This window comes from Pelodiscus sinensis, chromosome 30 (genome assembly GCF_049634645.1).
Source record: "Pelodiscus sinensis isolate JC-2024 chromosome 30, ASM4963464v1, whole genome shotgun sequence".
NCBI lineage: Eukaryota > Metazoa > Chordata > Testudines > Trionychidae > Pelodiscus > Pelodiscus sinensis.
In genome coordinates, this window is record NC_134740.1 from 6903986 (window position 1) to 6920097 (window position 16112).

Here is a 16112-nt window from a genome sequence, read left to right on the forward strand (position 1 = left end):
CTGGTAAGGTGTGTTTGGTGGGTTGCTTTTTCTGTGCAAAATGTGCTGTGTTAAATGCATGTGGGTTTTGAAAAGTCTATGGCTGCAAACTTGGTTTGGTGTGTTTTTTAAAGCTGCTGTTTAGTGTATGTGTGTGGAGGGAGGGGAGAGGGGCTGTACAAGGCATAGGTAAAGGGTTTTTTTAAGTACTTGGTTTGTTTAAACTAACAAGGGGTTTTAAAAGCAGTCTTGGCTTTTATTCTGCAAAATGAGATGTATTTAAAAAATTGTGTGGTTTTTTGTTGCTTGTTTTTTTAAGTGGTAGAAACAAACTCAAAACTCATGTTGGTTGTACAGCCTGAAATGGATTATTTTGTTTTTAAAGCTATAACTTTTTAAATTTTACAAGAGGGTTTCATGTGTTTTATAATAATGTTGTTTGCTCCACAGTACAGTAAAAACATGAGAGGTCCTTAGACTAGAGGGAAAACAAGCTCAAAAGAAAAAGGAAAGAGACAGCTGAAAAAGAAAATTCACCAGCATCAGTGACTGATGGATCGATGAAGCCCAGTAAATATATTTTGCTTATTGGTTTGGTTGCTCTATGAGGTTTTAAGTAAATACACAGGTGTGGGTGAGAGAGATGGTAAAGTATACGTGTGGTTTTTTTTGTAAAATGTTTTTCCCCCACCTCACAGGCATGGACAACTTTTCTGACAATGCTGTAGACAGAGCTACAAGGACACCTCCTCCAGAACGGCCAAAGAACCAGGAATCTGCTTTGAGACCCTTAACAACGCAAAACAGCACGAGCGCAGATGAAGCGTCCGGGCGGTCGGAACCTCACATACGTCGAACCCAAGGACAAAACAAAAGACTCTGGTAAGAAACAACCATGCAACCACAACTCCAGTTCCTCAGCGGCCACTGCCACACCATGCCCTGAGAACTGTGAGCAAAAACGCCCACATTCACAAACCCGGAGCAGGCGCTCTAGGGGTTCTGAACGTGCGCAAAACCACACACATTCACAAACCCGGAGCACGCGCTCTAGGGGTTGTGAATAAAACACCAAGGACTGAAAACTCTTGCAATGCCGAGGTGCTGCAGCCACACAAACACAACTCCAGTTCCTCAGCGGCCACAGCCACACCAAGCCCTGAGAACTGTGAGCAAAAACGCCCACATTCACAAACCCGGAGCAGGCGCTCTAGGGGTTCTGAACGTGCGCAAAACCACACACATTCACAAACCCGGAGCACGCGCTCTAGGGGTTGTGAATAAAAAACCAAGGACTGAAAACTCCTGCAATGCCGAGGTGTTGCAGCCACACAAACACAACTCCAGTTCCTCAGCGGCCACAGCCACACCAAGCCCTGAGAACTGTGAGCAAAAACGCCCACATTCACAAACCCGGAGCAGGCGCTCTAGGGGTTCTGAACGTGCGCAAAACCACACACATTCACAAACCCGGAGCAGGCGCTCTAGGGGTTGTGGAAAAAAAACCAAGGACTGAAAACTCCTGCAATGCCGAGGTGTTGCAGCCACACCAACACAACTCCAGTTCCTCAGCGACTACTGCCACACCAAGCCCTGAGAAAACTGAGAGCAAAAATGCCCACATTCACAAACCCGGAGCACGTGCTCTAGGGGTTGTGAATAAAAAACCAAGGACTGAAAACTCCTGCAATGCCGAGGTGTTGCAGCCACACAAACACCACTCCAGTTCCTCAGCGGCCACTGCCACACCAAGCCCTGAGAACTGTGAGCAAAAACGCCCACATTCACAAACCCGGAGCAGGCGCTCTAGGGGTTCTGAACGTGCGCAAAACCACACACATTCACAAACCCGGAGCACGCGCTCTAGGGGTTGTGAATAAAAAACCAAGGACTGAAAACTCCTGCAATGCCGAGGTGTTGCAGCCACACAAACACAACTCCAGTTCCTCAGCGGCCACAGCCACACCAAGCCCTGAGAACTGTGAGCAAAAACGCCCACATTCACAAACCCGGAGCAGGCGCTCTAGGGGTTCTGAACGTGCGCAAAACCACACACATTCACAAACCCGGAGCACGCACTCTAGGGGTTGTGAATAAAAAACCAAGGACTGACAAACCATTCTCCCAAAACGATAAGCTCATCACAGCTCCCCCATATTCTAGTATGGGGGAAGAGTTTGATGCTTCATTCAGAAAACTGGTGCACTCTGTATCCTCGGGGCCTGAAAGAAAGGGGCCTGGGCAAAGGGGTCATCCTCAGGGGTTCCCATCAGATAAGGTGTAAACAAAAGGGGGGGCAGCATTTGGTGGATAAATGGGTGGCTACCAAAAAGTTCCAGGCCAAGATCACTGCAAAATTTTGAAAAAAGGCTAAAGAGGTGATGAGGAAAAAATACCAAAAAAGGATGCCCCCTACTGGAGGCTCACAAAATGGCTTATCTGACCTGCGGGGTGGTGATGAGCAGTGGCTTTAAAAAGCCAGAGCAGTGCAACCAGGGGAGCAAAGCGGACAGGGGACTGCAGACAGGGGAGTTGAAGAGGGAGAGCAAAGCGACCCCACCGCTGAAGAGGCTACCCGGTGAGTACAAGCTGTAGTGTGTGTGTGTGTGTGTGTGTGTGTGTGTGTGTGTGTGTGCGCGCCTGACGGTTTGAATTTTATAGTTTGAAGTGTGAATTGAGTCTGATTCCATGTGAGTGCTAGCAGTTTCAGCTTCTGTGGCACTTGGGACAGAGAGAGGTGCATCCTGGAGGTGAATGCCTGGCTGCGAAGATGGTGTTGCCAGGAGGGATTCGGCTTCCTTGACCACGGGGTGCTCTTCCAGGAAGGACTGCTTGGCGGAGATGGAGTTCACCTTTCCAGGAGTGGGAAGGCCTTGTTTGGACACAGACTGGCTAACCTTGTGAGGAGGGCTTTAAAGTAGGTTAGACGGGGACAGGTGAGCAAAGCCCACAGGTAAGTGCTGAATGTGTGAGACTGGGAGATGGGTTGGAAATGGGGGGGGATGGGACTACAGCCTATAATGGCAAGGAGAAAGGAGGGTCAGGGCACAACAGGGAGGCAAGATCAAATCAGTATCTTAGATGCCTATATACAAATGCAAGAAGTATGGGTAATAAGCTTTCTCGGCAAAAAAATATACAAATGAGATCGCGACTTTTTTGCTGAGCTCTCATGTTGCTGAGAAAACTCTTCGTAGTGTAGGATGGTGAATCGACTGATCCCCTTAAGAACCGCGTTCTCCGAGTGGCTCGGAGCCATGTCCTGCTGGGTTCACTCCCCACAGGGGGGGCCAGACCTACACGAGTCTGCGCTCCCATATCTCCACCTGACCGAGGGCCGGAGCGTAGCCATGTCCCAACACGGAGCAGCTCCTCTTGTCACCGTCAGGTCAGATTTACCCAGCAGCCCAGCCCCGACAAACCAGTTCTGCCAAATCTGACTCATATTAAGAGTTTTCCTAGTTCCAGCCCAAATGCGGCAAAGGGCACCTGACATGGACAGTCTAGATAACACGGATCCCTTCCCGGCGTGCGTGGAAATGGCCTCTCTAAACCCCTTCCTGTCCCGTGAGTTTATGTCCTGAAGAACAATGAGTTTAACGCCGGGTGTTCCTGTCCCAGTATCTCCTGCGCGCCGGTGGGTGGGGGTGCTCGTGCCGGTCTCTCTAGCAGGGACCCAGCTCTGTCAGTGTCCGTGTGGGGCAGGGAGGGGCTCTGGGCTCAGCTCTCCCTGCTGCTCTGGCTTCACTGCCCTGCTCTGAATCCGCTTCCCCTTTTTGTACTCCCTGCTGAGCTCCGTGTCACTGTGTCTCTGGCACAGAAATACGTGGCGGTGTCTGCAGCTGTCAGCGCGCTGAGCCGCAGATAATACTTGGTGCTGGAGGAATCCACGGTGATGGTGATGCGGCCTTGCAGGGACGGGTTGTAGCTCGTGCTCCCGCTCCAGTATCCCATCCACTCCAGTCCCTGGCCTGGAGCCTGCCGTATCCAGTTCCACACGTAGCTGCTGGTGACGGTGCCCCCGGTGACAGAGCAGGTGAGTGTGAGGGTCTCTCCGGGCTTCACCGCGCCCGGGCCGGACTCCTGGAGCCGGAGCTGGGACAGGGCACCTGGAAAAAGCAGAAACCAGTCAGACTCCAACCTACCTTTACTCTCCCCTCCCCCATTCCCCACAGCCTCCCTCAGACTCACCCGGGGCCAGGGCCAGGAGCAGCAGCGGGAGGAGCGGGGAGTTCATGGTGCGCGAGGAGGGGACAGCGAAGGGCTCTCAAGAGGCAGATCAGGTCCTGGGAAAACAGCGGCTGTGGGCGCCCCGGAGGCCGCTACTTTAGCCCAGAGCCCGGAGAGGTGATTTGCATAAGGAGGCAGCGCCCAAGGGAGGAGCTAGAAGGAACCGATCAAAAGGCCCCTCTGCCTCCCTGTCACCTTCCTGGACAGACATGGTGTGTCTCACACACACACACACACACACACACTTTGCTCGTTGCTGCAGAAGAGAAAAACGCAAAAGCCCAAGTGAATTAACCTGTCCCACCCCGCTGCTGTCTGTCTCCGTGGTGTCTGGTGTCTGTTAATTCATGTGAAAAATTCCGAACAAATGGAATTCTGGGCCCTGGGACTCCAGTTATTCCGAACCCTTCCCTGTTCCAACCGCCTAACACTTATGCCTGATGCGTCCCGAACTCAACCGTTATTGATTATTGACGTCTGCTTATTGATTATGGATTGGGGGCAGAGGTAGGTAGCTAGGTAGGCGGTTAGGTGTCCCTGTTGCCTTATTAAGGGGGGGGTCTTGACGCCCAGATCCCCTAGAGATCTTAGCAAATCTCAGCCTGATATTCCCAAGGACAAGGCGCTCCGTTTCTGGAGGGGTTTTGGTCGCTGCTCTTTCTCCCTCCCCCCCCCCCCCCCCCCCCATAACCACACGCTGGCACAATGGTTTGTGACACTGTAAATGTGCTCCGAGTGCTTTGATTGCATTCGCTGGAGGGAGGTGGGTCACGTTGGGTGGGCGGAGCAGGGGAGTAACCTGGAACTGGCACCAGAATCTCGGATCCGGACACCCCGTTTTGAAGGTGAATAAATGGGGATTTTAACCGCGGATTCCAGCTTCGTGCTCAAACGTGACACTTTGCTGCTGTCATGTGGCTCTGTCCCATTGGTGCGCGTGTGAACTATTTCGCTCTTCTGTTCTTAAATTGCATGCGACACACAAGCAGAACAGACACATGCGATTACTTAGTCGTTCTTAATTCCCGGAATCTCTCCCTGCCAGATCCCACAGGAATGTGAAGGGGCGGAAAGGCCTTTGTTTAACCAGCGAGTGTGCCAGCGAGTGTGGCAGCCTGGGACAGGCGGGGAGAGCTGGGCATGGAGCGAAGCTGCGGCTTTCGGGCTCACTCCGAACCAGGCCGGTTACTGGAGCTGGAGCAACTGCGGAGGAGACGGACACCGGAGAAACCAGCCCTTAATGCGGGGGCTTTTCAAATAGTCTGGGGGGGGGGAGGGGTGCGGTGCGATGCTCCTCTGGCCAATAAGTCTCTCTCCAAATCATTCTTTAGTGCTGCTAACTACAAAGTGCCCCGAGAACCACGAACATAGTTCTCAAGGGAAACCCGCGCCTGGCCAGTGAGAGATGCGAGTGTTGACTATCTAGGGATCGGACCCCAAATGTCTCGGGTAAGTGTCCAAAGCCTGTGTTACCTCAAACGCTCCCCCTGCCCCGTTGACTCCCTGGAGGCACATTTCTGGGCGCAGCACGAGCAAGCGGAGGGTTTGGAATTCCTTCGTGGGGGGGGGGGGGGGTCCGAGAGGCGCGCGGGGGTGGGGTGGGATACAGGGGAGAACCGGAGCTGGCAGCGCCGCGTCTGTCCGACGAACCAGGGCACAGACCGAGCGCTGCAGCTGTTTGGCTGTTCAGAAATCCGCTTCCCCTTTTTGTGCCAGGCCGGGTGTTGCTCCGTGTCACTGTGTGTGCGTGTCCGGCACAGTAATAGGTGCCGGCGTCTGCAGCTGTCAGCGAGCGGAGCTGCAGCAACAACTGGTTCTTGGCGGTGTCTGCAGAGATGGTGATTCGGCCTTGGAGAGACGGGGCGTAGTCTGTGCTCCCCGCGCCAGCTGGATACAACCGCCCCATCCACTCCAGTCCTTTCCCGGGAGGCTGCCGGATCCATTCCCAGCTGTAACCGCTAGCGATGGAATAACCCGACACAGCACACCTCAGGATGAAGGTCTCTCCCGGCTTCACTACGCCTGGGCCGGACTCGACCAGCTGCACCTCAGCGAGGACACCTGGGAGCAGGGAAACAGATCCGGGAATTAATTAATCACTAAATTAACCCAAGGGTCCGTCCCTGAGTCCCCCACGTACCCCACGGACACTCACAGCTGGGGGCGGCGAGCAGGGCGAGGAAAAGCAGCAGCGGTTCCATTCTCGGTCTCAGGAACTGAGAATAACTCCCCAGCGGGCAGGGCCGGGCCGGTCTGTGTCTGGGCAGAGACGGGAGGTTCCTAGAACCAGGGGCTGGTATTTCACCAGGCAGGCGGGTTTCCAGGCGGATATAAAGGGAGCGACACCCCCAGGCAGGGAGCGGTGCATGGTGGGAAGCAGGTTCACACATCCCCTGCCTGTCCGGGCGTGTGGCTCTGAGTTAATTGAAGCTCGGAGGGCAATTGTCAGAGGGCAGCTCTGGTCTGTGGCTCCAGCCTCCCAGCCGCCCCTGCTGCCTAGCGCCCGGTCTGCCAGCAGTGAGGCGATGGCCCGAGAGGTGGCTGCAGTTTGTCCCCGTGCCAAGGAGAGAAAGAATCTTCACTACCTCACAGAGGTTCGTGGCTTTGAGGCTAAATGAGCCCTCGAGGTGCTGCGGTGCCGGCGATGGGTTTGGGCGATTCTCCAGCTAAAAAACTGAATTGAGTATTTGACAGACCAAACCAAAAGTCCGCAGCCCCGTTGTGCTCGGCGCTGCACAGACCCAGAGTCAAAGAGAGATCGGCCTTTAGGAAGGGGCCACATCCCCACGCTGAGGTGTCTGCTAGGGGCCTGCGTATATGGGTGAGCCTCGGGTGGGGAGTGTGTGTGTGGAGGGGGGGGACACGATTTATTACAATTTTATTGTTTATTCATTGCGACCAGAAATCTCTGCTGGGATCCTCCAGTTTGGCCTGCAGACCCGTTCGCGCCACGCCTGCACTGCTGCGTACGGAGCCGGCTGGTCTGTGAGGACAAAGCACCAAGCGGGGCCCAGGAGATGTGGATGCGGTTCCTGGCTTTGCCCCTGGCTCACTGCGGGGAAGTCTCTTGTGCTCTCTATACCTCAGTTTCCCCATCTGTGAAAAGGGGATAAAGCACTAAGTGCTCCTTAGAAAGAGCTTCCAAGTCTGATGAGATGTGATGACACATTGGGGTTCCCCGACTCCTGGACCCCCTTAGTGGCATGAACAGACTCCAACAGCCAGTAGGATTGAGGGAGTTTATTGCTTCTCCAAAGATGCAGCACAGCACAGATGTAATCTGGTTACAGGGCAGGCCTAGGATGCCTCAGCCCCCCCTTGAGGTGGGGGAGACTGGGACCCTAAATCCCAGGACCCCTTGCTTAGGCTGCTTCCTCCATGATTCCAGACAGGAAACTGTCCAACTTCCAGCCCTGCCCCCCAGCTAGGGCTGCACTTCGCCTTCCTCCCTTTTTTCCTCTCCCTGGGAGGCGACCGGTCAGACAGGTTGGGAGACCCTTGCCTAGTGACTAATCTTCTGTCCTGCTGGGCCCAGCTGCCAGTGGAGGTCACCCACAGCCCGCTGCCCAAGCCCAGCAACCAGCAAGGCCCCCACACTACACCACACCAGAGCTCCTAGGGATAGACATGTAAATGGGACTGGTCCATGGACACATGAGGGAGGTAAATACCTCACCTGACCTGCTTGTGATGGGGGGAAGATGGAAAAGAAAGGTAGGAAGAAGTAGGAAAGACATGAACCCCAGCCAAGCAAGCCTGGTTCGTGCCCAGAAACAGGCTCCCAGAGCCCTTTGGGGAGAGCATGGGTTCACTTTTTTCAGTTTAGAAAAACGGAAAGTAAGGGGGGATATGATAGAGATCTATAAAATCATGACTGGTGTGGAAAGTATGATTAAGGAAAAGTTATGTACTTATTCCCACAATATAAGAACTAAGGAATCAACAAATGAAATGAATAGGCAGCAGTTTCAAAGCAAACAAAAGGAAGCTTATCCTCACCCAGCACACAGTCAACCTGTGGAACTCCTTGCCACGGGAAGGGGTGAAGGCTAGGACTTTAACAGCTTTCAAATAAGAGCTAGATAGATTAATGGAGGATAGGTCCCTCAATGGCTATGAGCCAGGCTGGGTAGCAATGATGTCCCTAGCCGCTGTTTTTCCAGAAATGGATGACAGAAGAGGGATCACATGAGCATTGTGTGTTGTGTTCCCTGCCTTTGGGGCAGCTAGTATTGGCCACAGTGGGCAGACAGGATACTGGGCTAGATGGACCTTGATCTGACCCCGTCTGGCAGTTCTTATTCTGTTCTTGTGTTCTCTCTGGCTGCACTTTGCACTTCTGCTCGCAACAGTGTCACTGGCTGTAGGAGTCCCAAAGAAATATGTGTCGTGTCCCTAGAACACAGAGAGGTCCCGAAATATTCACCCGCTGCTCTGGCACCGACCTGCCCGTTCACACCGATCCCTGCGCTGACCGGACAGAACAACCTGGAACTGCGAGTCGCTGCTGCCCCCTGCCGGGCGCTGGCAGAGCGGCTCCCGCTGCAGCTCAGTTTGTGTTCGGGGCTGGGCAGCTTTCTGCTCACTGTGCGCCTGGCGCAGTAATAGCGGGCGGTGTCCTCGGGCTTCAGGCCGGTCAGTTGCAGGTGCAGCAGGTTGCTGGGGTTGTCCCTGGAGATGGTGAATCGCCCTTTGACTGAGTCTGCGTAAACTTGGTGGCTCCCATCAGAGTAAATATGTGAGACCTACTCCAGCCTCTTCCCAGGAACCTGCCGGAACCAGCTCATCTCGTAGCTGCTGAAGGTGAAGCCGGCGGCTTTGCAGGAGAGGCGCAGAGATTCTCCGGGCTTCTTCACATCCCCCCCGGACTCCACCAGCACCTGGGACCTGGCACCTTTGGAATAAAGACCGGGTTTTAATAGGGGGATTAAAGCTGCGATAACACAATATTATCCCGACTCTTCCCGTTATTCGGAGGAAGAAAATACCTCGCAAAGGTGCTACGGCGAAAAGCAAAAGCAGAAACTTTTTCATTTTTCTGCTATTCAAGGACCTACGAGGGAACTGACTGGTTCCAGCCTAGACCCCTGCGGATTGTCCCTGCGGGTGCAGCCTGAGCAGAGACAGGGACAGATATAAGCAGGACACTGAGTCCCTCATTTGCATACACCCCCTTATAAAAGATACGCTCCTTCCCCAGTACGTCCCCATATCCCCTCGCTTGGGGCAAAACTTGGAAAGGTCTCAATTCTGCCTTCTTCCTGTTCTACCCCTATCATGGTACTGCTCTGCTACCTATATATGCACCAGCAGCAGACACAATTTTCTACACTCTGGGTCCTAGTGGTGCCCCCCACCCCCTCAGTCTGGCACCTGAGGTGGCTGCCTCAGTTCGCCTCATGGTAAGACCAGCCATGAGACCGGGAGGGAGAGAGCAAGGGCAAGTGAGGGCAATCCATCTGCCTCCCACCGCCACTTACCTGTTGCCAGCTGACTGATGCTGGGACTTTGCTGCTCACACCTAATTTGTAACAGTAGGGAGTAGGGAGGGGACGGGTGGCTGGCATCACCCACAGAGACAGGCTCTGCCGGTTCTTTGGGGCGGGTATATAGGATGCCAGCAGTGAGCGCTCAGTACACTGCCATGCGTCCTCAGCAAAAGGTGTCTCCTTTACCCCCCAGACACCATGCGCTGAGCTCAGCACACTTGTACTGACAGGAGGTGGCTGTGAGACGGTGGGAAGGAAGGTCCAGGGGGTAGGGCCCTCGCTTGGACCAAGGAGAACTCCACGGGCTAGAGACTGACACTGGGTTCCCCAAGGTGCGAGAAACAGGCCGGTCTGAGGGAGATTCAAATACCCCCTTTCGTGTCTTTTTAGCGAGGGGCCTGCTGAACTCAATACCTGACTCGCAAATGCAAAAGTGGCTGTTGCGAAACGTGCTGGGACTGGGAAAAGGCCCGGGAATGAGATTCCCCTGGGATTGCATCATCATCAGAAGAAGGAGATGGAGCTGCAGAGCAGGGATGGTGTTAGGTATCAGAGCCTGATGCGGCCCTTTAGTGAACGAGTAGAGGACGGGAGAGGCCAAGGCAGCCTGTGACTGCAGGGACACATAGAAAGCGACACCAGAGGGACACGAGATGCTTGGATTTGTTAGAAGCCAAGTAGCACAGAGCAGCCGCTGGCTCCCGCCCCTTTGGGAGCTATTAAGCTTTGAGGGGCGAGTTGCGGGGTAAAGGTGCAGGCTGATCCCCTCTCCTTCAAGGAGACCTTTGTGCAGAGAGCCAAGCGCCTGCTCCCTGTGTGACTGCGCATCGGGTTTTTCCGTCTCCTGCGCCCCCGTGATGGCACGGACAGACTCCACCAGCCAGTAGAACAGAGGGAGTTTATTGCTTCTCCAGGATACAGCACAGCACAGATGCAATCTGGCTACAGGAACTGGGGCTAGGAGGCCTCAATGCCCCCCTTGAGATGGGGGGTGGCTGGGCCCTACAATCCCAGCCCCCTCCCTAGCTCCTTCTCCCCTGCTTCCCAGACCGCAACTAAAGACCGTCCCTTCCAGCCCTGCCCCGCCAGCCAGGGGCAGCATTCCACCTTCCTTTGTTCCTCTCCCTGGGGGTAACCGGTAGGACAGGTGACCTTCCTGTCCCATCAGCTACTCGGCTGGGCCGTGGTACAGACAGTAACCAGTGAGGGTCACCCACAGCCCAAGCCTAGCAACCAGCAAGGTACCCACACTACGTCACACCCTGCACTCATCCTGAGCTGCTTGGTTTCCTGGATTAACTCTGTGTTTCCCTGGGTCGGGTCCTAACACCCGCTGGCTGCGAGCAGAGAGATTTATTTCCCGGCTCGGTTCCCTCCAGCCCGGCACGGTAAACGGCGTGAGGGAAACTGGCAGCTGCCGGATGCATTTTGAAAAGGGCTGTGATTTTGCTCGGGTTCCCCGTTCGGCTCGCTGCTCGCTTGCCTCTGTGTCGGAGCGATCCCTGCTCATCTTGCCCCGCCAGGCGACATCGGAGCATCCCCTTGTTGTACCTGTCCCGCCGCCGTTCCCTGTCACTGTGTATCTTTGGAGCGGCAGTAAGGGGCGGTGTCCGCAGCTGCCAGCGAGCGGACCAGACTGGACCGCCCGTGGGTCTGGAGATAGTCTGGAGGCCCTGGACTGGAAATACCGAGCGGAACCTGTGCCCCCACCCGCCCCTTTGTCTGCGCTGCGTGTGGGGGCGAGGGAACTGGGCAGTTGGAGACGCTGCAGGTTTTGGGAAGCAGGGGAGTCTGGACCAAGTCCTGGAAAGAAACGGGTGTGTATGTGTGTTTGTGTAAATCTGGCAGAGACACTCCCAGGCCAACAGACGTGTGTGTGTGTGTGTGTGTGTGTGTGTGTGTGTGTGTGTGTGTGCTGGGAAAGGCCGCTGGGACAGGCCGCAGACTGCAGCTTGAGGTTTGGGGCTTTAATTGTCTTTCTCGTTCTAGTCTCCCTTTGCTCTTCATCTTCCCATCCGCTTCCCCGTTCTGTGCCGGTTCCTGCTTTGCTCTGTAGCACCGTGGTCCTGCCGGGCGCAGTAATAGGTGGCGGTGTCTGCAGCTGTCAGCGAGCGGAGCTGCAGCGAGACCTGGTTCCTGGCGGTATCTGCAGAGATGGTGACTCGGCCCCGGAGAGAAGGGGCGAAGTCTGTGCTCCCGCCGAATGAATACACATGCCCCATCCACTCCAGCCCTTCCCCGGGAACCTGCCGGATCCAGTGCCAGTCACCGCTATCGACGGAGTAACCGGACACAGCGCAGCTCAGGGTGAGGGTCTCTCCAACCTTCACCTTGCCCGGACCGGACTGGACCAGCTGCACCTGAGCGAGGACACCTGAGTACAGGGAAACAGAGCAAGGAAATAATTAATCTCTGAATGAACTCAGGGGTCTGACTCTGATTCCCCCACGTACCCCAGAGACATTCACAGCTGGGGGCGGCGAGCAGGGCGAGGAACAGCAGCAGAGGTTCCATTCTCGTTCCCAGGCACTGATGGAAACTCCCCAGCGGGCAGGGCCGGGCAGGGCTGTGTCTGGGCGGAGACTGAGGATCCTAGAACCAGGTACTGGAATTTAACAGGAACTCCCCGGGCAGGGATTTGCATGATGGTTTCACCCAGAGGGTATAAGCGAAGCAGACCTTTAGCAGGGAGCGGTGCGTGGTGGAAATCTGAGTCACAGTCCCCTGCAGCGTGCGACTCAGAACCAATTCGGGTGGATTGGAGGTCCTCAAAGGGAATAATTTTTCTTAGTGTCTGTTCCTAGGCGAGTTGGGTTTCGAATCCCAGCGACCATCTGCACCTGTTACATAGAGCAGAGATGTTCAGAAACCGCTCACGGGACTAGTCTGGGAGTGTGTGATGGAGAAGGAGCCACAACAATCCATGTCCAACGGGAGTCGCAATCTCTAGGGAGAAGGATCATTCTCCCATTGGACGGAAACAGCAATCCAGGGTAGACAGGAGCTGTAATTCCCCTACCTGCAGAGGTAAAGTTAAGGTCACCTACACTGCACCCTACACTGGGAATATTGCAAAGATTTTTCATTTTATTTTGAAATTTGAAATGTGATGCATCTACATGGTGCCAAATGTTGAAATAAATCACTATTTTGAGCCATCCCTATCCCTCGTGCAACGAAGTTCACTGGGCTGGCCAAAAAGCACACCTGTTATTTCAAAAACTGCTTCAAAATAATGAGTAGGTGCAGAGTAGCATGTCTCAGTCACGCAGAGAGAAGGTGACAGAAAAGTCCCCTTCCGGCCAGGCAGTGGGTCCTGGGGAAACCTTGTCCCCTCTGCAGCCCCTGCCAGCCTGGCCCTAGGGTGCCCCTCACACCCAACTTGCAGCTCCCTATTGCCTGCTCAGATACCTCCCAGCTTTACCATGCTCCCCACTCTCAACCTGCAGCCCCTGCTGCCTTCTTAGGTACTCCCCAGCTCCATGGTGCCCATCACTCCTGACCTGCAGCCCCCTGCTGGCAGACAGAATCCCTCCCTCACTTTGGTGCCCTTCAGTCCCAACCCTCAGCCACCTGCTGCGTGATCCATGGCTCCCCTGCTCCACCTTGTTCCACTCTCTTGACCCACGGTCTGCTGCCTATTCGGCTATGGTGCCCCTCACTCCTGACCCAGGGGGGCCAAGAAGCTCTTTCAGGAAAACGTCCTGGGAGCTGACAGTATTTATAGGGTAGAAACTAGGGGTGTAATAGTGCAGTCGATTCGCGGATAAGCAAGAGCTTACAAGCTAATGTTATAGACTACACGCATTCCCCCTCCCCCAACCTTGCCAACACATGTTTAGCCGGCTGACCAGCAGCCTGTATCAATCTTAGCTCTCCATTTAAATTGTATTAACAGCCATTGCTCTGTCCCGGCGCATGCAGGCTCCCCCCCCCCCCCCCCACCTCGGACAGGGGCTGCTGCCACCCTGCACTGCTGCTTTTGTATGAGAGGCCTCAGCACAGGACAACAGGCAGCTGGTCCACTCACTGCCCCAGACCCAGGGTGCTGCGGTTTGACCCTGCGGGTGCATCCTGGGCAGATACAGGAACAGATTTAAACAGGAAACTGACCCTTCTATTTGCCTGTCCCGCTCCTTGTAAGAGCTACTCCCGCCTTCTCACACTCTGAAATCCTTCCGCGAGGCTCCAGACAGTTGTGCTCGCCCCGCCCTTCCCGTGGGACCCTGCAACACAGCGCGGGGGGATACCGAGTGCGTGTTTCGCTCCAGGGAGCAAGAAACAGCTGCCTTGAATGGGTGAAGGTCCGGGACAGGTGTTAATGGTACCGGGACCAGCAAATACCGGAGTCAAGGCAAAGACATCCCAGTCTTCGGGATCAGACCCCCAGACAACGATTTGCTGCTAGAACCTGGGAGTTATGGGAAAGAAAGTCCCGCAACTTTCTCTGAGTATTAGGCTGGTGAGTGGGTGAAAATTGCCGCTCGCTGTCGCTATTGGGTTAGGAATGTGGCTGCGAAATGTTTCCTCCTAGACGCCCAAGGCCTGTGGATACACAGCACCCAGCACATCCGCTCTGATTGTAGCCCCTCTGGTAGCTGCCCCTGGACTGACTGTATCTGTCCGTTTCTCTCCCCGGCGTCCTCCGCCTCACGGGCACTAGCACAGAGCCAGGGGCAGAAGGAACCGCTGTCACCACGCCTGACTTCCTGCAGAGCGCAGGCCACCGGACATCTCAGTCCCGGGCAGGGCCGGGTGCGAAGAAGCTGGGGTCGGGTTCCTGCGGGGGAAGGGTCCCATGAACCACGTTCTATATCAGCGCAAGTGCCCGATCTGCAAGCCGAGCCGGACCGTGGGAACAGGGCTCCCGCCTCAACGGGACTGGCTGAAGCAGCCGGCGATGTCTGCCCCGCAGGCCCAGGGAACCTCCTGCAGCAAAGGGGGATGTTACTAAGCAGTGAAAGGGTTAAAACTTTGAGGCGGGTTTGTATTTCATCCACCGCAGCGTGTTCTGAGGTCTGTGTCCAGCGCCCCGTTGTGTGTCTCTCTGCTGCCCCCATGCGACTGCAGCGGGGTCTGCAGGCTGGATTTTTGCAGAAGCGTCAATAGGTTTCGTGTCGCTGTGCATCTCGCACAGTAATAGCGGGCCGTGTCCTCGGGCTTCAGGCCGGTCATTTGCAGGAACAGCAGGTTGTTGGGGATGTCCCTGGAGATGGTGAATCGGCCTTTCACGGCATCAAGGTAGAATGTAGTATCCCCATAGAAATAAGAGACCCACTCCAGCCCCTTCCCGGAAGCCTGTCGGACCCAGCACATCCGGTAATCAGCGAAGGTGAAGCCGGAGGCTTTGCAGGAGAGGCGCAGAGAGTCTCCGGGCTTCTTCACGTCCCCTCCGGATTCTACCAAGATGATCTGGGGCCGGACCCCTGGGAACCAAGACGCGATAGGAACATTAGTATCAAAATATAAAATACAAAATCTCCTTCTGCTTCTCCAGCGTGTTTAGCTAGAAAATACCTGGCAAAGCTCCCACCACGAAAACTAAATAGACCCAATAATCCATTTTCCCCGTTGCTGGGGGGCGGAGCTGGCTGGTACCTGCACAGACACCGAAGCTGCGGGGTGTCTCTCCGGGTGCAGCCTAGGGAGAGAGACACCGATTTAAACAGGCACCGGTCACTACCATTTGCATATTCCCCTCCTTATCAGAGACACAAACGCCTTCCCTTAATGAACCGAGTCACTACCATGGAGTCTGCGGGAACTGCAGAAAGAATCTCCTTCCTCCTCCCTGTGCGTTTGTGCAGCGTCTGGCACAGCGCGGGGGGACCCGATTGGGCTCTCACAGCGCTGGGGAGATAAGGAGAAATGACGTCACTTAGCTCGCCATTGACGTCTAAGGGTTGCCGGGGAAGGGAAATATTTATATCGGCGTTAGGGGCGTCGGCTCATGGTGCGAAGGGGAATCCGTGTTTCTTGTGAGCCCGGAGGTGCTAACATGTTTCGGTGGAAATTGTAGCTCCAGGCCTGGGGGCCAAAAGTGATGCAATGCAATTCGGTGCCTGGATCCGACAGATGCTCAATGAGATTCTTGCTCCTGCATGTCCCTTGGGCCACTCGAACCCCAGTTCGCACCGTGTCTGTAACTTTCCCCCGATCCCTTCCCGCTGCGCTCGGTGAGTTCGATGCGGTGAGGGGCCGAGGCCGCTGGCCTATTTCTGGCCGCTCACCCAGACCGGGATGCTTCCCAGCTTCGCGAGGCCCCTCAATCCCGATCTGCAGCCCCCTGTTGCCCTAACCCGATTGTGCCCCTCACTCCTGAGCCGCAGGAGTCAAGAGGCCCTCGCAGGGGAAACCCTTGGAGCCGGTAGAATTTCTAAGGTACAAACTGGGAGATCAGTTTTGATCTCTCCT

At 55.2% G+C, this 16112-nt stretch overlaps 1 gene segment (V, D, J or C); it reads right to left on the reverse strand.

Annotated features, from left to right (window-relative positions):
• Positions 1–3024: 3024 nt before the first annotated feature.
• LOC106732485 (immunoglobulin heavy variable 4-59-like) overlaps positions 3025–16112 on the reverse strand; it is a 104150-nt gene continuing 91062 nt past the window's right edge. The window contains 1 exon segment of the V gene segment in view: positions 3025–4088. Within this exon segment, the coding sequence occupies positions 3724–4088 (365 nt within the window).